Source organism: Lepisosteus platostomus, chromosome 1 (assembly GCF_059453375.1).
Source record: "Lepisosteus platostomus isolate fLepPlt1 chromosome 1, fLepPlt1.hap1, whole genome shotgun sequence".
Lineage (NCBI taxonomy): Eukaryota > Metazoa > Chordata > Actinopteri > Semionotiformes > Lepisosteidae > Lepisosteus > Lepisosteus platostomus.
The window spans coordinates 65,091,378-65,115,187 of record NC_142611.1 but is presented as its reverse complement, the minus strand read 5'-3'; the positions used below and the strand labels follow the sequence as shown (position 1 = coordinate 65,115,187).

At 41.9% G+C, this 23,810-nt stretch overlaps 1 protein-coding gene and 1 long non-coding RNA gene across 3 annotated transcripts in view; one reads left to right on the top strand and one right to left on the bottom strand.

Annotated features, from left to right (window-relative positions):
• hoxc13a (homeobox C13a) overlaps positions 1–16,621 on the top strand; it is a 44,287-nt gene extending 27,666 nt beyond the window's left edge. The window contains exons 1-2 of one of the 2 annotated variants that reach the window (XM_088633570.1): positions 9,176–9,873; positions 14,524–16,621. In XM_088633570.1, coding sequence (XP_088489696.1) covers positions 9,210–9,873; positions 14,524–14,783 — 924 coding nt within the window. In that variant the 5' untranslated portion in view covers positions 9,176–9,209 and the 3' untranslated portion in view covers positions 14,784–16,621. Of the gene's footprint in view, positions 1–9,175; positions 9,874–14,523 lie in introns of those variants that run through there. The other variant, XR_015939166.1, reaches the window with a different exon arrangement.
• LOC148678468 (uncharacterized) lies at positions 718–8,626 on the bottom strand. Its single transcript, XR_015939173.1, has 3 exons — positions 8,494–8,626; positions 7,137–7,225; positions 718–1,310 (listed from the first exon to the last, which is right to left on the bottom strand). It is a non-coding gene; the product is annotated as an uncharacterized LOC148678468 (long non-coding RNA).
• Positions 16,622–23,810: the final 7,189 nt, after the last annotated feature.

The window sequence follows — 23,810 nt, the reverse complement described above, 5'->3', positions numbered from 1 at the left end:
TGGGGCTCCGAAATGAAATGAGTGTTCTCACAGCCTGAGTGCTAGGTGGGATACTACAATTTCTAACCGGGTGGGGGGAATTCGTCAGCATCAGCCCGAATGGGGGTGGGGTTGATGTGGGGGTCTTTGAAATCACTGGCCGTGCTGGATGCTGTTGAAACTCATGACAGTTTTTGTCCTACTTATCTGCGCGTTTTGATGGGTCTGGTTTATATTATATCCCCATCCTCTCCTTAAGACAAGTTTCATTTCAAAGGGAGCGAAATGTTTTATTGTCCTACTACTTACAGACGGTGTATGGAATATTGTAATATATGTATAATATATATCTAACGCATAGGGAGCTGGTTTGTTGTACATATTGTCATTTTGAAGTAGGCAGGCATGCAATTATGTGCCGCTTTACAATGAAAAGCAGTTTTGCAGTTCAAATCTAATGTCTCTTTTGCAGAAACACGACTGTAATGCTTTATTGTTGGTGTATAAGGAGTTTACAATTAAAGGCTTAGACCTAAAAGGACAAACGGGACAATATTAAAGGGACTTTTACCATACGCCTGAAATTCTGGAATATATTCTGCCTTCTGATTGTATAATAGATACCCAGTCCTTGAAGTGCAGAAAACAACATTAACAGTCTTTTAACACAATAAAGAATTCTTTAATAATGAAAAAACAAGACAGCTTTAACTAGATATTTAGATTTTTCCAGTATTTCTTAGCTATTACTCAGTTTTTGGGTGCTATGTAATTTTTCCGTTCAATTTAAGAAACGGATCAAAGACGACTCGAGAAAAACAATCTGGCACTGGAAAAAGAACAGCGGTTTTATTCGCGTTGAAGTCCACCATGGTCAAAATATGTTTTTACCCACAGTGTTACAGCAAAGTAACAACTTTTGTTAGGGAAAAAAAACAACAAAAAAAGCATTGTCTGTTGGGTCGAATACTAGGTTGCATTGTCCTTATTTGAACCTGTTTTAATTGTTGTTTTGATTCTATATAAAAGGTGTATATATATATATTTAGTGTCCTAGTGTTGACTATGAAATTCTGTATTTCAAGTCGTGCGTTTATTTTGCAATTATTAAATCGTGCTTTTATTTTGTGACAGTTTTGAGGAAAAGACAGAAATCCACCGACTCTAACAGGCTCATACAGAAGCTGTGTCCGTGTTTGTGACGGGCTTGTCCAGCGAGGAAACCTTCTCTGGGATGTCTGAGCTCCAGTGGCTGTAGGCGGAGATCTTATACCTAGACCGACGTGTCCTGCAGACTAGGTCGCTTCTGTTGATTTCCAAAACTCGAACCACTGAAACGCAGGAAGAATGACTTTTTTTCCCAGATCAAGCATGCGTTTACAACACAGAAAAATAATCGCATATGTAATCATAGTAAAAACGAGCTTATCTTTTTTAAAACTCTTCTTTTTACTCTTTTTGTCGTATTTTTGACGACAGCGTCAGCCTGCCTGAGTGTATCGAATAAAAATTAAGTGCAAGGAATCGGATCGTTTATTTTTGCTCATGTTTAATTTGGCTAGATTTTGAATAACATTTGTTGCATTTTAACACCTCAATATGTTATTGGACGCATTGAAGGGCGTTAAATGCATAGTTGAAGTTGACGACTATTTCCTTAGTAGTCTCAGAATTAACTTTTTTAAGGCAGGATTTCACAACCCGGGAGCCAGGCTTAAGAAAAAACGTTATTGTAATAAAATAGTAATTTATGAATAATAGTACCCAGACTGCGGGTATGACAGTTTCGCTACTCGATTTGTACGTATTGGAGCTATTTTGGTCTTGTTGAAAATGTTTTAGCTGGGAACTCATTGAAGAGATGTACGTCTGTACTTCACTGCTTAACATTTGAGTGCAGATGTATTAGTAAAATACTGTTTTCTAAACTAACAGGGTGCCAAGACAGGGACACTGGATAGAGCTTTGGGAGATTTAAGAAAAGGGGTTTTTCGCTTTTTGTCCGACTCCAGAGAATATAAGTCCTCTCTTGCTCTGCGCCACTCCGTGCCCTCTTACAGCATTTAATTAATATAGCGTAACACACCGCAGTGTCTCAGCCTCTGGTTAATATAACACACGGATAAACTGAAGTTTCAACGCCAGCGGACACGCAAGCACAATTGCGTTGGAAAACCCACGTAGTCCTGTAGTAGCATAGTGAAACGAGCAGCGCAGTGTTGAACAACACAGTTTCTTCAATGCTGCACCGTGCTACAAAATGTTAGATTTTAAATGCTAGAAAAGACCATTGCGTTGATATTAACAGAAACCCGTGTTTCTGGATACCACATTGCGTTGCAAAAATTTTTTTCCGTCTATACGAAGAAAACTATTCGGACAAGCCGTGCATTCAGTCTCTGAGGTTCTGTGCCCTGGTACAATGCACTGAGTTGTGCTGATCGTTTTCTCTTGAGCATATCGCTGTTACTTGTTTCAGCTCAGACGGCGAGTGTAAATGTTTCGGGAAATGGGAATAGTAATCTCGTGCAACATCTCTCTTGCGCTCGAATTTACAGCAAGAAGCTGTCATAAATGACATCACGTTCACCAGTTTCTGATTGTTCTAGGCGATATTCTTGCTTAAGTCATTTAAAGGGAAACGCGTCCTTCGCTTTGTTTTTTGTTTTTAAACAAACCAGGTTCATAGTTCATAGTTGTGTGTTAAGTGAGTGATTGGCAGTGAGCGGGTGTTTTCTCTTCCCCGCCGGTCCAGGAGGTGCGGTGTGGGCCTGTCGCGGAAGGCCCCTGCCGAGGGCGCGTTCATAACCCGCACTAACAGGCCTCGCTGCTGGGGAAGGCCGACTTTCCGAGTGGAGCTTCCGAGCTGGAAATGGTGTTTATTCTGTTGAGAGGTGGGGAAAAACAGCCGTCTGGCGTTTTAAGGCGACTCTGCAGAACCTCTGGGTTTAGCGTTTAGGCCTCGAATGCTATCTGTTGTTCACTTACCCGTCAAAGGTTTTGCTAAGAGATGCTTTTTTTTTTGTCGGGAAATTAGATGATGTGTGTGTTCTGTTTTTGTTTTGTCCCACCTGGATGTGGAGGACTGATTCTCCCTACGGCTGTCAGAGCTGGTCGTTATCATTCAGAAAGCTACGAGAGTCGGACTGTGTGTTGAGGGGAGAGGAGTAGGTTACACTGGGGTAATCCGTATTTGCACCCCGAACCTTGGTAATCCAACCCGGGCAGGAAGTCCGATAATGAGACAGACCTGTGTTCCTGCTCGGAGACAGGGCCTCATTACCTACCGTCTCGGCCCGAGAGTCCCGCTGCCCAAGTTCGCAAGTGAGCATGAGTTTCAGAAGCACTCCGCTGTCAGAGCAGCGAGCGTTTCAAGTCTGCTGTTATATCACGAACAAGAATAAATACACCCATACATTAATTTATTAGAAATCTAAGCGATTCTTTTGTAGTGTGACGTAAAACGTTTACCGGACGTAATCCTCTCAGTTTCACAATCAAGCACACGAATACAAGATCAGGGATCAGCCACCTCTTCCTCCGGTCTTTTGTTTCCGCGTCTGGGTTTCTAAAAGCTAGAAGTGACAGGTCTCCCTACAAACCGAAGAGCGAAAAATGACTTAATTGAATTCTTCTGCATGTGGATGTTTTCAAAGCGTGCGATAATTTAATATCTGCAACAGAGTTATAGGGAAAGATTATGGATTTGAATGTTTGAGGTTCGCATTCTCAGGGACTATCTTTAATCATATTAACGTCCTGCTGCGCGCTAAAACGTCTCCCTGTCATTAATATTTTAAACGCAGTTATTAGCAGCCATCTCTCATCGAGGTGCTCTGCATTCCTAGCCAGTTATTCCGAGTAGCAGAAGTGCACATTCTGTTACAAAATGGGGCGCAGGGTAGTTTTGGAGGAATAATTCAAACTGTGCAGGAGTGCGAAACTGGCCTCGGACACTCTCTGACCTGCGCTGCCATGTTGGGCTCAAAACTTCGCCTCCTCGCCTGCAAATTAAGTGAAGATTTTCGCCTCGTACGTTTATCAGAATCCTCGAGGTGTCTCGCGTGACCCAAGACTACAAGAACTGCGATGGAAATGATAGAAAATGACAGCAGATTAGGGGCAGGACCTTAAATCACTGAAATGATAGACGTGAAGTAAAATATATATATTTAGATAATTTGTCTTGCAGTCAGAATCATTAGTACTATAATCCGTAATTGCCTAGTCTTTGGAAACTTCTAAATTGCCCCGTGCAGATTTCGGAAAACTTTTCTTTTGGAAAAAATCAGACTGTTCCAGGCTAACAAGCAAACATCTTTGTAAATTTTCCAAACGAAAAAACTTCTTGAATGCTTCCCTTTCCATATTGTTGATGTTGTGTTGTGGACGCATTGTGCTCTGAAGTATTTACATTTTATTTTAGGAACTGTACCATTTAAAAGGACAAAGGTGCGATTATATGAATACAAATAAACTGGCAGGATTCCATTCTGGATTGTTGTGAGAAAATCGAACTGTTTGGCTATTTTTTCTCGTTTTCATTTTCTCCGAGGCTTGACGTTTTTCTCCTATTCATTTAATTCGTCACAGAACCCGAGGCCTTAACGGATGATTAAACTATAAACAGAGTCAAATACTTTTGTCCTTATTAAAAGGTTCCTTTGCTAAACCAATCCCTGAGTTGGCAGAGGGCTCGTCTGTTTACTCTTAAACTCAACAGCTATATATTATGAAAATAAACTGATTTTGCGATCTGGTTATGACAATAGTAAATCTAAAGCTGGCTAAAATTAAACGTGCCAGCAAGGAAAACGAAGTATGAGTGGCGAAACGCTGTACGGATTTGTTGATGTATCGATTTTCTGACTTAATTATGCGATGGAGCAGGTTTTTCGGACAATTTTGCAGATGTTGCCTGTTTTTTGAAACGGGTATTATTCTTAAATCGAATTTCTCAAATGTGAAGGCGTTCATTAAAGCGTTTAAATGCAGTACATATCTGTTACAATAGTAATACGGTAGATTATACGTGGTACATTAAAACTTATATACACCGAAGTGATGGATGAGTATATTATGACAGTCGATCATTTATCTAAATACACACAGTACCAGTATAGACCAGTTGGCGCGTTTACGGGTTTTTATTGAACGACAAGAGCTCTCAAGCTTATCGGTAACTGAATCTCGGCGGATCTTAAATCCGAAATTGCGTCGTTGAAAACATTGTATTGGCGGGTACTGGGTACGCATTGAGAGTTGTGTGAGAGACTGTGTCTGGTATGGTATACGACTATACATCAGGTTAGATGGGTTTAAGTTCAGCCCCACGATGGAACTGAAACTCCACCATCTTCGACAAGAACAGTAAAAGTGTAAGTAGTGTATCACCTGGTTTTATACGCCTGTATGTGAGCTTTCGGGTTTTAAACACGCTCTCGGCCTTAATTGAGAATTTAACGCCTGTCTAGCCATTTAAATGCAACTGTGTGTAATTTCGGTATTATGTCCAGCGACTGTAAATATGACAGGGGTAGTGTGCAATCACTTCATCGGCAAACTGGTCATATCAGACGTGTGATATGCCTATCGCGTGTGACGCTTACCTGACATAGGCTACATGGAAAAGCTGTAATAAAGTAGACTAATGTGCAGGTTGGTTATAGAGCATTGCAGTCATAACCCATATTTCTGAAAATGGCGAACCTTGTTCCCAGTGTGGCCTATATGCATACGTGGTATGCAAATATCGAGTAATTTGGATGAAATCTGATGTTGATGTTAATAGGGATTATTTTTTCCTAGCTGTGCTGGTCAGGGGCATTGGGGTAGTGGCGGAATTTATGCTACTGCCTAACGTTTTCTCACTCTGCTTCGAATCGATGGCACCCCATCTCTATAAAAACAACAGGCGTCTTTATCTTATGGTTAATGATAAATTAGACCTATACTTCACCTTAACGGCCCCGGTGGCAGGGGTGTATCTAGCATCTCGGACTGTGTTTGAGTCTTGGCTTTAGGAAGTCGGATGTGCTGCTCAAACCCGTATGAGGCGAACCGGCCCTTGAGGAGATGTCTGGCTTCGGCTCAGCTACCATTGTCCGGAGACAATACCTGCAGCCCCGAGAGACAATTCAGCCTGCACAAGGCAGGGAAATTACTGCCATTTTTTTTTCAAACGAATTGATTTTTTGCATGCAGTTCCGCATAAATTCAAATGATAAAATATTACACCATATTGGTTTCTGTAATTTGGTTTCTGTAATTTTATTCAGCAACCGATAACAAATGGTTTCATTTTTCGGACACTTGTGTACAGAGAAGTATATTGTTGTAATTTAAATAATAAAACCTGCACCCATTCGATTAATTGTATCTCTACATTTTCTGTGCGTTTTTTTTTGCCTCCTTTTATTTTATTTTGGTTTACTTGTTTTGTTATAAGCCTTGTCGTAAGGGAGAGAGACATATTAGTGTAGTGTAGTGACGTGTAGTTTTCTCGAATAAATATTCAATTATTCAATAATTAATCCTCTGTACTTACCAGCCCAGCTAAGTACAATGTTTGGATTTGAAATTTAATTTGTCATGGTGAATTCATGAATGTTTTAATGTTTATTATTTTCCAAAGAGATACTGAGTACAAAGTGACCTTTTTTCTGTTTTAACTTTATATTACAGCCATCTTTTCGGTTTCCAGCTGATACATAAACCTATTTCTTTAATCACCCCCGCACCGAGCGTTTTTTCTCCTTTTCGGTAAAGAGACGGAAGGAGCCGGGGGGGAATTAGTGAGGGCAGACCGCCCTATCTCGAAACGACCCTTTTTCAGCGCTTCTGTTCCCCTAATTACGGCGAGTTTGCATGTCCACTCGACAGTGCGAGTGTGAAGTTCATTCTTGTCCGTCTAGACTCTAATTACGACCTTGTTTGTCTTTCCTTTTCCACCTTGACCTTGGACTTCCTCCCAGCTGCCATTTGTAAGAACCATCAATATTTGTCTGTTCTCTGAGCCCCGCTGTCCGAGATGCTGAAGCCAGAGTTCAAAGAGCTTCGGTCTCCGATTGAACCTTCCTCTCCCTTAAGTATAATCGCTTCTCTTTCTTTGTTTCGAAACCCCCTTTTTGTTGACCAAATGCTAACTGAGTCCTTACCAGCACACCTGATGCATTTCCTATTGTTTCTGAGGCCGAAGTACAATCTGCCGTCTTGTCCAGTTATCGCCGTGATCGCCCTGCCGATCCTGTGAATTGTAGTGTCATTAGAAAATGCCGAGACAAATCCATCACCCTGAACTGCAAGCAGTGAAAACACATTTTGGTTGCAACACTAACAGGAATGCATCCTGTACCCCCGGTACATGCACACGCACACATTCATGGCTTGCATTTATTTCAAGAGGGTAGCATTTGGTGCCGCATGAAGTTTACACTGGCCTCTCAATGGGTCGACTTTCTTGCACGGTCGTGTAAGCAATGCACTGCGCGAAATCTCCTATTAAATAACCAACAGGTTTTCGCAATGGCCTGTATAGGGAAACCTGGAGTCTGCAGCGCACTGAATTTCGCAGCACCGTCAAGACTACGGTGAGACTGGGATGAGCACACGGGAATTCAGAAGCGGTACGGGAAACGGCTGTTTCGGCAAAATTGTTATTTTAGCACCTGCTCAGTATATACGCCCTGAACATAGTGATTAAAGCGCCGTATGAAAAACATTTAATGTGCGAATAATATATGAATTGAGCTGCCTGTATCCGATCATTCCTATCACGGTTTTTGTTGTGGGTTGGTTTGTCATGTCTGTGCCCCGCTAAAAAGAGAGCGACCAGCTCCACCCGCCCGTCTGCTCCCTCGGTTTTGTGTTCAACCCCGGCCACCGAGCAGCAGTCCCGCCCGGGCTCAGCCCGAGCGCTGCAATGGAAACTCGCAGATTTTGAAGAGAGAACGAATCATTCGCTTTAAGTAGCTATTTCCCCCCGTAATTAAAAACAATTGTAAACTGATTTTATTTTATTTTTTTAACATTGTAAGAAATTACGCGCTGATGCCCAGTTCCTTTGACTTGGTCAAGAAAAGAAAGAAAAGTTTTTTTTTTTTTCGGTCTTACGGATTCGGGTTTTAAAGGTAAAAACTTTCTTTTAGCAGCGTGGTAACAATGGGATATTTGGAATGTTTTGGAGTTACAGAAGCAGCGCCACATTGATACATATCCAGGTCTATTTAATGTGTGAAACTAATAGGATCGTCTTGTAAATGTGTTTCGATAAAGTACACATTTAACTACACCAATTTTTATTTTTTGGCATTAAGAAATATACAAGTATTTTAAGAGTACACAGAGACATCCAACAGATCGTCTTTTTAACAAATATCCATGAATTATGTGTAATATCGTTACCCACCCTTGCACCAGTGCGCATTAGAAGGCCGGCAAGGCCGCTTGGTGTAGCTATGATTGACAGACCAGAGAGTTTCCAAATAGATTTTAGACAATTTCCTGTCGTCTTACCAGCAAAGTCTGGATGTCCCGCTTTTGGATCTGAACGCTTGTTGGTTTCATTCATCGATATCAGTACTGAATCGGAATTCGCAGGCAAGAGGGTAAGCGTCTGACAACCGTAATTTGAAATGGGTATATTTGCAGGAGGCAGAACATCGGAAATAATCTGACTGTCTGAGTTCGAATACGCAGCATTTTGATGCATCATGAGTTTTTCACATCTAATCCATCCGGAGCGTTATGATTATTTAGCATGATTTAACTGAGTGTTATCTGCAATCGGGGTTTACACTGAAGTCGTGGTCAGTGGATCGGAACGATGTAAACAAAATGTTTACTTTCAGGGCTGAGATTTTCAAAGGTCGGCTGAACAGTTGAGAGTGCATATCCCCCCCCACCATTCGATCACCCAGGGTGTCGATCTTCGCCTTTAAGGTTTTTCTTGTTTAAAGAGACTTCAGCCAATGGGATTATCGCTCCTCTTGAAAAGGCGGTCAAGAAATACGAGATGGGCGCAGTTTAAAGGGGAGGCTGTGGTTTCCAGCCTCTTCCCTGTAGCTCCTCTTCGGCCTCGTTAGCATATCACGTGCCCGCGGCTTGGAGCTTAATGAACTGGACACTCGGCACCCCCCTGGCGCGCATGCGCCGGCGTAAAAAAATGTGCTTGGAAATGAGGTGTCGGTCTTGGAGTAGTCGACTTTTAAAAACCATCGGCAGCCCGTGATATGACGACTTCGCTGGTTCTGCATCCACGCTGGGCGGACACCTTGATGTACGTGTATGAAAAAAGCCCGAATGAGAGCAATCAGAATAAAAATCCAGCCATGGAGGGACTGAGCGGGAATTGCCCCGCGAGCCACTGCAGGGATTTGATCTCGCACCCAGCGCTGGGGCGACATTCCGGCAGCATAGCGACCCCCCAGGGTTCCGTGTACTCGGATATTTCATCTCCAGACACCGGCAGGCAGTGCCCCGCTCCCCAGACTTCCTCCAGCGCCACCCTGGGCTACGGCTACCCTTTCGGAAGCCCCTATTACGGATGCAGGCTGTCTCACTCGCACAACGTGAACTTGCAGCAGAAGCCCTGCTCCTACCACCCGGCGGAGAAATATGCGGAGTCCGGCAGTGCGCTGCCCTCGGAGGAACTGTCCAGCAGGGCCAAAGAGTTCGCCTTTTACCCCAGTTTTGCCAGCTCTTACCAGGCTGTCCCGGGCTATTTAGACGTGTCAGTGGTCCCCAGTATCAGTGCGCACCCGGAGCCGAGGCATGACGCCTTGATTCCCATGGAAGGCTGTCAGCACTGGGCTCTGTCTAACGGGTGGGACGGACAGGTGTACTATTCCAAGGAGCAAACGCAGTCCACTCACCTCTGGAAATCTCCTTTCCCAGGTACGTGAACGTGCATTTTACTGCATAATACACACTGATAAATCTACACTTTTCTTGAACGTTATTAGCTTTTGCATACTCGGGAGCCAGGAACGTAAACAATAGTGCACGCACTGTGCCTGCGCCTGAGATTCCACTTTCGCAAGGAAAGGTCCTGCTCCTTTTCCGAACTACAAAATGTCGCTAGGAGCATCAGGTTTGTGTGTTATTACTACATCCATGCTATATTACCACATCAAGGCACTGTAACGTTAGGTGTAGGAAGTAACTAAAATCGGTACATTTAATATTTAGGAACATCTCCCACGCGTCCTCAGCCATGGATCATTTGCACTGTCTATGCACGACATGGTTCCCGTTTTATCCAGAAAAGTCAAGCTCGCTCGTCTGCTTTTGCATGTCTTCTGGATCTCGAGAGCGGTGATAGTGCTGTGATTATATAACTCTAAAATATGTTGCTTCTGATCTTTAAAACAGCAGTGAAGGGAAAGGAATAAGTTACTGCTTTCCAGTCACCGGGGTTTCAAGACAAAGCAAGATGGTCTTGCTTGACTAGCATAACAGCTTTTAAAATAACTTTGAAATGAGTCGAATCCATTGCAGAAATCACTTTCAGCAGAAACCGAAGGCAAAGGAACACAAAACATCTTAGTTTAAGTTATGAAGTGTCTGAAAAAATTACACGTGCACATTTAATTATAGCATAGCTTTGCATGCACGATGCGGTTTCGAGAAGGCTTGGAAACGAAATCTATCCCACTCGAAGGATGTCTGCTATACTGCTTAAAGTTCACAGTCACGCACACCGAATCAGGGCAAGTCGACATGCCTTCGCATTGCCTGTCTGGTAAAATAGCGGGTATACTGTTTGTGCTGAGCTAATAAATTCTTCTGTCTCGGTTTGTCACAGAGCAGGGTAGCCGAGCTCTGTACCTTGCACAGCTTAGAAATGCTTTGCGTCAGTACGAATTCACTCGAGACGTGTTTGGAAGGGGCTGCATGTGTGAAAGCATCACCCCCGCCACTTTGCATATGATCTTTTATACGCGTAGTCGCTGCGTGCATTATTACAAATGGAATCCACTTCTGTATACAGCATTGAAGTTCATGACGAGTGAATGCACTGGTCACTATTTTAAATGCTCTGTTAACGAAGGGCATTTAATATTTGCGAAATGGCATACCTTGAACCACTGTGCAATATTCTAGCTAAATTACGTTATGTGATTCTCATTTACCAGGGAGGCGTTAGGAAGTTTATAAAATCTGGACATTCATTTCGGACAGTCGCTGCACGTTACTATTTCCACCCTTTGTGTGTGCGCGCGCGTGTTCGGGTCCTCTTCAGTGAGAACGCGCACCCAATTTCAATCATTTATATGACTGCGATGAAGACGGGTTAAAGGCAATGCTTACAATTAACCAAGCGATGTTAATATATTTACATTGTCGAGATACACAGGAGGGGGGAGGCACAAACGGATACTCCGTTTACTGAATCCGTGAATGTGCAAGCCATAGATTGAGGCTCATGCAAATATAATCCGTTGCTTTGTCTGTTTTTTTTTTCATTTTTAACACAACGATGTTAATCTAGAGTTACATTTTTTCGTAGGAAACTGCAGGACAAAATACTTACCTGAACTTTTTTCCCTATAAATAAATTAAAAGTGAGATGTTCATAAAAATATTTAAATATTAGTGCAATTGGGGGTCGTTGAAGAATAACATGTCAAAACAGAATTGACTATTATGTTCATTTGTACTATTATCACAGTTTGACTAGCAATTAGAAGGCGCTGCTCTTTGCGTGGCTACGGAGTAATTCTTCACCTTTCATGTCTCTGTGCTTCAGAAAAAAAAACCCACCTAAAATAAATTAGCACCCTCAAACAAAATACCAGACTTCGGGGTGCAATCTGCGAATTTAGGTAAACGTTAATGGACCACATTCCCAGCGAGGATTATATTTTTCTATTTATTTCGGTGAAATCTCGATGCAGGGTCATCGAGTTGAATCCAGCCTTGTTTCAGGCCGTCCTGCACGGGCTATAGCGCTTACGACCTCGTAAACAACGGCAATTAACATTCTCCAGCCCCGCTGCAGTCCACTGGCCACACACTCGTACAGAACCAAAACCCCAGTCCAACACGCCGCTAATTCTTGAAGAGCTTTTTAAGATATGTATGGAGGCAGAGTGTGATACAGCACTCATATTTCCATGAAAAAGGAGCGTTTTCCCTCCTAATATTTAAAAGCAAGTGTTAAGGAATCTCTGTATACACTAATTTGCTTTTCGTTTGAATGGATATTGTATTGCATAGATAAATACAGTAAGGGAATGCACTCAGTTTTAATTTTCTTTATTACTAGGTGGTACTATTTATCGGCGAGGTTCGTCAGTGTCTGAAATAGCTTTCCCTCACCCATTAAGTGGACATGCACGACAGCGAAAACAACACGGTGTTTTTCAAACAGGGCGAGGTGGTTTCGTGGTAATATCAGCGAAATGTCTCGAGCGAAAACTCAATCCACAGAATTTCTACAGTCAGCACTGAAAACAAAAACGATAAATCTTAGCAAGGCCTCCGCAGCACTGTTTGAAGACTACGTTTTGAGTTAAAATGTCGTTTATAAATACCCCACTCTATTTTTCTTAAAACTACTAATCTATATGAAAGGCGGATCTCTTTAAACTGAACAAGCTTTCACTGACATTGAATCAAACTCACTTTAAACACAGTGGACATTTAGGAGACACCCATCGTATTTTATGAAATATTGCACATATGCCGAGTAAGTAAACGTTATCTATATATCTATGTCTAGTCTATATATATAAAACTATATACACCTAAAGCCACACACTTTCGTCGTGGTCCATCTTTTATCTTTAAGCAACTCTGTACAAGCAGTGCGTTTGATGTATGCAATATTCCATTTAACAAGTTAGTAATCCCATGCATAAAGAGATATAAAGAATTTTGTTTTACGAAGCTGAGTTCAGATATTTTAAAATTAACCTTTGCGCGCGGTCTGTTACCATGCTCTTTTGAATTTAAAACTTGTTTATCGTATATAAACGCCAACAAAATCTAATCCACATTTTACATTTATTAAAATCTTTAGTTACCACTGTGCTTTGGGTAATGCACGACTGCATTAACACCAGTCATTGTGTTAAGCAGTGCTATTGTATTACGGTTTTGGTTACAGGACTGATTTGTCCAGTATGAACGGTCGCGGTGTTTTCTGTAGTTCCATTGAGCTAATGAGCTCTGCTGCAGGAAGTATTTTTCATGCGTTAAGGTGGAGCTCTCCAAACGTTAGTCCATTTAAACATCAAAACCAGGTAAATCCTGGACAATTGTGCACTTTTGTTAATGTGAAACAGATGAAAAATGACTACCGTCAACTTGTAAGGCAGATGCGGGTAGTTGTGTTTTGTGAACTGTAAATAACGCGCGATAAACCTGTAAACGAGACAAAGTTTAACCCACAGAAGCTACCAAGACGGACGAAGGTCTCATTTCCGTCGCATCAGTTTCTTTACTCCCTCCGATTATGATATTGATTAAATTATATATGACACACGTCCGTCTATTCATATTGACAGAGTTTCTCGGCTGTAAGATTTTTTTCGGGAACGCACAAGTTGTCAAAATACGTCCGAGTGGCTTAGTGGCTTAGATTTGACCACAAAACTGTGGTGACTGTATGGGGATTTCATTTTTCATTTTGTTGTGTATATTAAAATGATAATTTCAGCACCCCCTGCTGTCACTGTAGCCTGGCCCGGCTGGTGCGACTTTGACGCATTCGGTGCTCTCGGCCGCACGCAACTGAAACGTGTCAGTGTGCCCTCCTTCCTTGACTGGTAGCCCCGTACAGGGTGATTTATAATTTTAAAATTTAGTCTTAGCTTCACCGTCATCCTCGCTGACATCCTTTGTATTTTTGGAACGATTTTATTGTCATGAAAAATACGAAATGTGCGCGAAGTTAAGGTTTGACCGCCACTTTTGCGTCACGTGAAGCCCCGTCGCGCCTCGAGCTGTAGAAACGCGGACGTCAGAGGACTGTTCGGTCGCCACAAATAAAATAAACTATTAGTTCTCTTGGAAAAGACGCATCGATTTCAAGGAACCGGGATCCAACATGTCTGCAAACATTACACGGTGTTCCAGTCTTTTGAATAAGATACGTGACTTGGTACAATAACGGTGCCATTCCCTCCAGTAACAGTGGAAAATATTATACATCGGCTGGTACAGTTTGGGGGTACGAGAAACATGCTAAAGATACACCCCAGCTGTTAGTGTCATCATTGCATATGGAATTAGGGCGCAAGAAATACCTGACTAAATTAACACTGGCGTAAACGCGTCGCGAATGCGTCTAGCTAACATACAAACTGTGAGATGTTTGCTGACCGTTGACAGAAATGACCTCAGCTCTCTTGTAGCTAGCATTCTGCCTCTGCTTGCTACGGAATTGGCAACCCACATTGATTTGTTTTTGTTTTTTAATTTACTGGGAGACCTTCATGCAAAAATGCTGTTGTCGTGTAACGCTCCTCAGTGTATTTGAGTTAGCTGACGTCTGCGCCACCGCTGTTCACTCCCGCGTTTGCCCTTCTTGTCTCGCAGATGTGGTTCCTTTGCAGCCGGAGGTGAGCAGCTACCGCCGGGGCCGAAAGAAACGGGTTCCCTACACGAAGATCCAGCTGAAGGAGCTGGAGAAAGAGTACGCAGCCAGCAAGTTCATTACCAAAGACAAGCGGAGGCGCATCTCCGCCACCACCAACCTCTCCGAACGCCAGGTCACCATTTGGTTCCAAAACCGGCGCGTGAAAGAGAAGAAATTCGTCAGCAAATCCAAGAACAGCACGCACGTGCACGCGACTTGATGCCCGCCGTCTGTCTTCCCTCCCCCCAGCCTCTCTCCGATCAAAAAACACAAAAAATCAATATTTATCCCACACGCTTGTATTATAACGCCCCCAACCTCACACGTTTTCCTTTCCAGATTTGTTTTGTAAAATTCTATTTAATTCCTAAACGAAACAGCTGTTTTTCCCCCTACATTGCCTTTTTGTGCTTTGGAAAAATGCTCTAAACTGTGAAATCTTATATATAAGTAAAAAAAAAAAATCAGTTCAACCACGCCTTTTCTATGAAATATATAAAAAATATTTAAAGTGATCTCTGTATTTTAACCAGACACCGCGGATTGATTTTTTTCCATTAGTTGACAAGTTGAACGGCAAAAAGTTTTCTCGAAAGTTTTTATTCGAAATATACTTCCCCCCCCCCAGTGAAAACAGGAAAAGAAAATCTGGAATTCGGCTATCTGGAGGCATTTTTATTGAAATCTGATAGGTACCTAGGGTTTTTTCTCTTCGAAGACTAAAAATGTTTAGACATTTTACACTTCTTTGCTTTCAGCCTCCGTTCAACAACAGAATCGACGTTTTTTCAAATTTAAAACTGTTTAAATCGACAAAAAGACTCATCGACTTCGAAAATGACAACAGTTCTACCCGGGATATTTTACTTGTACCTTTTTGGTGTCTATAGGGTATACAAGCAAGGCTGCTATTGCTAAAATGTGTACAGTACATAACATTTATTCTTATTTAATTCTTAAGCTGTGGGTTCCTGCTCATAAGAAGGCTGTAGATTTAACAGTGTTCAGAATTTCATCTTTCTTTCTGCGCCATTGGAGAAAATCGCCTCTTCTGCCACGCAGCTGGAATGATTGTATTCGATTTGAAAATGAAATATTAAAAACGTTAAAAAATGCACAATTCTTTTTTTTCTGTTTTGTAAAATAAGTTAGGTCTTAACTATTTCAACTGTTCTTTCGCTTTGTACACACTTCGTCTGTGCAGTACGTGTTATTGTGGTGTCCGAGTCATACATAATGAATGGAACGTGTTTCGCAAATTTGTTTAACTCAAATTTTTTGTTTCCGGAGGGACTCCTGAAGGTGAATTATTTCGTGATTTCTTCCTGTTGTACAGTTGCTGGAAACCAGAGCGCCCTTCTTGTAAGAATGAAAAACGCAAAGATTATCAAAGACTGCAACTGAAGTCGTCTCGCTCTGTAATCTGATTTTAGCGTTTGCTTCTGGGACAAACAGATTTGGGCTTTCTTCGACGTTTCTAGAAAATTAAAAATTATGCACAAAGACTTGGTCCGTTTTGTATATGGAGACCTATAAAAAGGTCGGAGATGGCACGTCTGATTTCTCTGTATGTACTTCCTGCATACTTACATTTGTTTTAGTCTTAATTCTCCCATTTATTTATAAACCCATTTGACAAGAACAGAATGACTGCCTCGGTTAGCTCGTATCATCGGTTCAGGCATTTAACAGCATTGCTCATTCAAATGTATTTAGTAGATTCTAAATTGCTACCGCTATAGCGCTGTTAACTGTTTTTGATGGAAAGTGCTCTTTGAAAAGTGGGTAAAACTTTTTCTGAGGGGAGGGTGTTGGCGTTCAGACGTAGCTCTTTTCCCTCTATTTTTATTTGTCAAAGATTTTAATTGCCTGATCTCTAATGATGCTTGTAAATTTTAATATTCTGATTGTTAATTTGGTGATGTAGTGTAGGTCCAATTATTTTTCCCTTGTTTCATGCTCGCTGGATAATGTGTGCATGCAATGTTACTATGCAGTAAATATTACAATACAGTAAAAATATATATGCACATCTGTTGGGTGTTTTTGACTGCAGTATCAACACTCCTCTGTCTTATTAGTGACCATGTGAAGATCTTTTGGAACAGTCTTGTTTAAATTGTATGATGTATTTTTATATGTATTCTATCACATGGGGATCTATCCTGCCCGAAGCCTTCCGCTGTGGTTCTCGGTATCTCTGACAATGGAAGGTAAAGGTCGCTGCCTGGCAGTCAGAAATTTAAAGGCCATCTTCAGGCAATGTGTTTCCATTCACTGCTGGTGGCTCTTTGCTGAAATTGTTTTCCCTTGGAAACGTGCTGCCTACATGACATTTGGAGAACTGTACTTGTCTCTCTTGGAGAAGGCGAGTTCCTCGAGTTTTTGGCCCGATTAGGAAATGGTCTTCAGACAACATGCATTTAACCTTTCTTTCTGTTTTTGTGTGTGTGTACGTTCATTCTGAGCATTATTGTCAAAACAGGAAAGCTTAAAAGATGAGTCGCAAAGCGATTTCTGAAATCTGTGTCGAATTTCTCACTGCGTAGTTTTTTCAAACGGTTTGTGTAAAACGGGCCACCTTAAACTCGACTAGTTTAACACACTCCTCAAAGCGGTGACTATATTTAGGCTTTAAAAACATGGGACTGCTCCTCTGGTTAGTTTGCCTACGAAATATAAAGGAAACAATCTTTTATTGTGGAAAATAAAACTCAAACTTTTTTACACAGTTTCAAAATGTCAGTTCATGGCAACATACATATAAATGGGAGACATTGTAGGCCCGCTCTGAACAAAACAGTCTTTGAATCGGGACCATCTCTACTGTTCTATTAAATTTTTGAAAATATTTTCAACTAATATCTGTTAAGAAAACGGTGTACGTAAAACATGATTGATGTGTTTTATTGATTTTAAATCGAATGTATTTTAGAGAGAGTGGACAGACGTCGCAGGACGGAGTTTCTCATGTGGCTAAGGAATGTGTATTCGTTAAAGAATTTCATTTTGCTTAATATACAGTGACGCTGGGTTTGTCAGCGACTGTAGTAGAGTTGTATTCTTAACCGTGGGCTTTAGAAAATGTTGGTGGATGTGTATTTTCTGCCACGGGTTGTACGCACAAACCTTCGAATGTTTAGAGTGTTTATTGTGCCGACTGTAAAATAAGGCAACCCTTTCCCTAACGTACATAGCCAAATCAGCACAGATAGAGCTTCAAATAAAGATTTAGGTCTCAAGAGGTTTGTAATGTTAAAGGCTCTATATAAAGGCTTATTAAGCTTACTGTACGACATGAAAGGCCAGGAATACACAGGGGTGTTTCATTTTCAGAGTGTTATCTCTCCGGCGGGGAGAACAGTAACATTGCTTTGGGTCTGTATAATAAAATCGATACCCCGATTTCATTACATTATATATCAGAGCAGAAGAGGGTGAAGTGAATATCCTCGGCGGCTGGCGTTTATCGCCAGGCGCTTTTTATAAAAAAATACACACATAAATAAATTCCTAGTTAAACGGCCAAATGAGTTTTTGTCGTCGCTCTGCTTAAATAACCAGGTGTCTGTTTTAATTTTCATTGCAAATCACCAGTACATATCTGGAGAAAAAGAAAGCAATTTAGAGAGTATTGATATAAAACGTGTGTGTAGGAGGCAATGTAAATGGTGTATTTATGACGATATGTGTCCACTTGGCGCTTTTCTCGTCCATCTGTCCATTTCCAAATACGATCCGCCTTTAGCGAGAGAAGCTCAGATGGGTGTACAGCAGGCATAATTACGTTTATTAAGTTCCATTTTTGACCATTTGTGTACTAACCGACAGCTACTGTTGCAGTTCTCAAATATTCGGGCCTGTTTGAACGAACAGCTTGTGCATTATTATTCCTCTTAGTTCTTGAGCAGCTGTTCCGCATGGAGCAAAAGTTCCACAAGACGGCTTTGATAAAGTTACAGTATAAATGAAAATGACGAGTATTAAGCTGGCCTAGTCGGCTTCTGCTTGCGAGGGGGGGGAGCACTCAAAAGCAGGTTGCTGCTCCTGCGTTTTCTGCAAGCACTGGAAGTTGAGCCACACTTGTCCACGGCAGCAGGTTATATTAATTGCGCTGCGGAATTGCACAGGACTTTACGGCATATCTGTCCTTGTCGGTGTTGCCCTTCGTACCTCGCTGGGCCTCCCCGCCTCCTCCCCCCATCGGAACCGGGGAGCGCGCAGGTTTCCCCGGGGAGACACGGAGGAATCGGCCCGTGAAACACGTCGCCGCAAACGCCCGGTGGAGAGGAGGTTGGTTGTAGGAACGGAACACGGCTCTCGAGAGATGAAAATACGCCGCTTACAAATGAGACTTGGCCAGTGGAGTTTTTTTTTTTTTAAGAGAAAAAAAACTTGACGATAACATTTCCCCCAAAAAATATACATGGGTCACAGCCCTGAGAGCGAGTTTTAACTGTTCATCTTAAAAAGGAAAGCTTTTCTTTCGAGTTCCCGACAGGCAAGGTCCTTGATCCGGGACGTCTGTAGAACCTCTGCCAGAAATTCGGGTATAAAAATAAACAGTGGGAAAATAAAAATAAAAACCCATTTTTTAATGGAACAATTCCAACCGGCCTGCGCTGTCCCAACGCGCGCTCGACGTCGGCAGGGCCTTTTCGAGCCTCAGAGCCCGTCTCTTATCATCCTGCTCCCAGCTCCGGGGCGCCAGTTTCTGCTCAAACCATTCCGCTCGCACAAACACCTTCGCGATGTGTGTAGTAACGCGGCACCTCTGTCTGGAACGATTATGTTCTGGCAACAGTTCTGCGTTGGGGAAGAGGGCGGCGGTGCTTCAGTTCTGAGCTGCCTTGTTTAAAATGGGGGGAAATGCAAGCGCTTCGTTTCTCGAGGAAGGAACAGGGGCATTTTTGTTTTCAACTTCCTGTCTTCAAGTCCTGTTAAACCCTGAACTCTACCCCGTGCGTTTGTTTGTTTTTAAAGAAGATTAAAACCCGCTTTCTTTCTTTACAAAATGTAAAAACAGCTGGTGTAAATAATAAAATGTTTCCTTTATTATGCCCTTGCCTCTCAATTCAAGTCTGTTCATAGGCTCCGACATTTTAAATACAGCAATTCCTTGCAATATATACATGCAGAGATGTGACTTCCCACCTTTTACATTAATAACGTATTATTTTATCTATTTTTAGTATTAGCGCATTTTCTGGTGTATAGTGTATCATTCTACATCCGTGTTCTATAAGGTAGCCTCCATCTCAACCTGTTCGCTTCTAATTTGTTAAACAGGAGATAGTTACAAATGTTAAGGGAAAAAATACAAAATCAGCTCTTGTTAACAGCAGAGCTGGGAGGAGAAAGTCACCGGATTTACAGGAAGACCAGTTTTCGCAGACGATCAGTTTAACGTCATCAGATAGTTAAGGCGTGCATCCACGCACGTGGCTTTTTCTTCCTGTTTTGAATGCTTTACAGTAACATTTCCATTCAAACGCGTGTTTGTTCAACCTATATGCGCGGTGGTCCTGCTACGTGTCGTGAATTCACCGCAAAACTCACGTGAACGGATACATTTAAGTATTCGGAGTTCGTCTCGTGAACAGTTGCAGCACAATCTTCTGGTAAGTGAAAAATGTTTATTATATGTATATTGTAATACGAATTTATTGTCAACAAAAAGGCAGCGTGTAAGTAGTGAGGACCACATCTGTAAGTTATGGCATCCGTATCGTCGGTGAATATGAACGTTCTTCAAAACCAGAACGACCACATCTCGGTAGCCTAGGTTTTAGGATGGTAAATACGGCGTCTGTTTGTTCTTGTTGACGTCTTTGTTCTGACGTCACTTCTGGGTTACCCTTGACCGTGACTATGCAGTCACTTTGACCTTGACATCACAGCCGCTCGTGCATAGAAAGTAGTAGTGATGGTGGGGGGCGACTCGGAAGCTTTCTGTCGGTGGGGTTGCTAATGCGCGCGGTTTGTTTGCAGCTAAACAAGGTGCTGTTTCCCCGTCTAGACAGCTCGGGTTAATGACGCGCCATAAATGAATAAAGAGAGGAAGCGCGCTATTATCCCCTGGTCTTAACTTCTTTTCCCTATCCTGTGTCTTCCATGAAAAAAAATAAATAACGTAAAGCAAAACTAATATTGCCTTTCTTTTCTTTTTCTAAAGATATTCTACATTTCAATCAAGTGAATTCTGGGAACACATTCCCCTGCTGATTCCCTGCTCTGTCTTAATGTTTTTAAATTTTCTTCGATCTTTTCAGTTTCTTTTTCCTTGCAGGTGTGGGATATTAGGTTAGCCAAGCACAGGTAGAAACGTTGGCGTAAACGTTTTAAAATCAACGAGCTTTTAAGATGTCTAAAGCGATCATCGGTATTATTCAGTAAAAAATGGCCGTTTCTCCTTCTTAAAAGAGAGCTGACGTCGCCTGTACACACACATTCCGAGGTATGTGTTCTCGACTGCACCTATTAAAAACACAAAAATACAAAAATACGTGTTTTGTACTCCAGTGACACACTTGGTAGGTGTTTTGGTAGGTGAGTGTGGACAGTCAATTTCGTTCAATCAAGCCTATTTCAAGTGTCGGTCCGCTACACACCAAGTAACCGGAGTGTTGTGTCATTACTGGCCTGTAGCTCACGTGTTGGTTTATTTTTTTTGGCAACTTAATCCTAATTTACCCAAACACAGATCCACGTTACATAAAAAAGCTTTGCGGTTCTAAATTACAACGTTTCAAATCTTGTTCTGGTATAATGTGTTTATGTTTTTTGTATTGCTGTGGGGAAAGGCGTATTATGAAATACACGTTACGTGGCAAAACCCACAGCTCGAGCACAGAAAGGTGAATAAATCGGAAAGGCTGTGATGATTCAGACAGGTCCGTTTATCATCAGTAGCCTGCACAGTTTATCTCGCGAATGCCATTGTATCATCTGCCCAATTAAAGGTTTTAACGCTGGTGAGGAAACATTTTCCATAATTGTAATTGATTCGCTGCACTGAAAAATGAATAACCAAAATCATAGTAACACTACATTTATGGATAAGGTAACGGCTTAAAATTCTGGGATTTTTTAAAAGTGAATTTTATGTTTCTGACAGTTAGAATCCGAGTTTTTACTCTTCTCTCCTAGTTTGGCCGCAGTCTAGAGCACCATTTCTGTTTAGCATCAGATGTGTAGATGGATATACAGCGGATATGAATTCAAAGTAACTTGGTCAGCTGTCCTGATTTTTTATATAAATAAATACATCCATAGGTTTACATTCGTGGAGACACAGTATAATACAGAGAATGAAAGTAGGTGATATTTCGCCAGGATACTGCACTGTATTGCATTTATATCCATGTAAGCATTTACAATCTTTGTCTAATTGTACTCATTTTACTGTATACCTCTGAAAAAGGATATGGTCAGAGTCTGCAACAAAATAGTTATCATAATCGGAATTCAATTTGTATTGGTGATATTAGCAGTAGCTGTTGTAATTTGGGTGGAGGAAGAGTCATGGTTGTTGCTAGCTGTACTGTGAAATGTTTATTCCGTAATTCCTGCTCAAACTTTATTCGATCGGTTCACCTATCTGCGTCCCCTTACGCATGTCAGGCTTTCCTGTGTTTTCACAATGAGACTACAGTGGATCTTCCCGTCATAATAATAGTTCTGTTTATTCACGCAATTCAAACATTCAGATATTTCTGATTTCTGAGTCAGGGAGGCATTTTGCCGCGTTGCCGTTGGTAAAGTACCTATATTTTGTCGGCGCCTTCATCTCCTTAGGATTCAGAGGATTCAGTTTATAGGTGCAGTTGTCAATTTAACATCTTCAGACTGAATTATTAGTATTATTAGGCTAAAGTTTGTGAAGCGCTTTTTGATCCCAAAGCTTGGTACAACAAGCAAAATAGTGGAATTTTAATTTCACCTTCGGAATGGGCGGGTGTACAGGGTTGTGAGTGTATGTTGTCTACACATCGATTGCACACAAAAAACAGACATTAATCCATAATTACATGTGTTTATCTTACGTATAAAAGAAGAAGGCTTCTGAATGCGGTAATGTATTTGTACGATATCCACACTAATGTCATTTGTCTTTATACAAGCATATAATATTTATTGATTGATAGATTAATGGATTGCTTCGAAGAGGTTACCCGTGTTTAAATACGTTTTAAATAAGGATTATGGGAACATCAAGTGCACATGGAATTTATTCCCAACAGTGGCTGCAGATAACAAGCATACTTGACATCGTTTAAAAATAATTTCCAGGAATCTTAATTATATCCGGGATGGTGAAGCGGACCATATTTTTCACAGTCAATCGGGCATTTGACGCATGAGCCTCTATTCTGAACACGACGGGCTGGAACCGGTTTCTTTTGGAAAAGACACGGGAAACGGGAAAGCAGGTAAGCGCGGTGGCCTATCGCCGCGTCCACGACGGGTCCGCGAGGTTCCCTCTGCAGAATCCCCGCGTGGGGCAGCGTCGGGTGGCGGCCGGTGCCTACGGGCGCGCGCGGGGCTACCGAGCGGATATCACGGTAGAGATGGGATCAGTCTGCAGACCCGGGCTGACCCGGGACCGGCGTGAGCCGCGAGCGGAAGGAGAGAGGAGATGGAAAGGAGTCTGCTAGCCTCTGGTGGCGGCAGAGAGGAAGTGAGTGAGGAGAGAGCAGAGTTACAGCATATCTGCGCACGCACAGTACACGGTTAACAATAACAGGCCTCGTCATTTCAAAGGAGACCTGTCTTCATGTATGTGCGCTGCATTTGCTGTGTTTGTAAAGCAGATTTTATGTATGCTAAACATTTAAATGTAAGCTTAAATAACATTAATATAACTTATATTAATACACTCTTTTTCTGTGGAAATCAACTTAATTTGGTTCGAATTTGGTTCCGCGATTGGTGTGTGCTCACTGCAAAATCCGTGTTGTTGAATTCTGGACGACTGCACCGACGCGGCCTACAGTTCCCGTTTCCAGCCCGTCCCACCTCGAGCATGAGGCCGGCACCAGCTGAAATCATTTTCCACTGGAAACCTAATAGAGATAATAACAGACGACAGAGAAATTTCTGCATGTCTGCCCTTCGTTAGGAACGTACGAGTTTTCTTTCAGCTCAATCAATCAGAAATCAGAAGAGGGCTCCCTTCCAACAGAAAGACTGTAGATAAGAAAAATTAAATTGCTCTGTAATTGTAGTCATGAGGTCTTTATTCCAT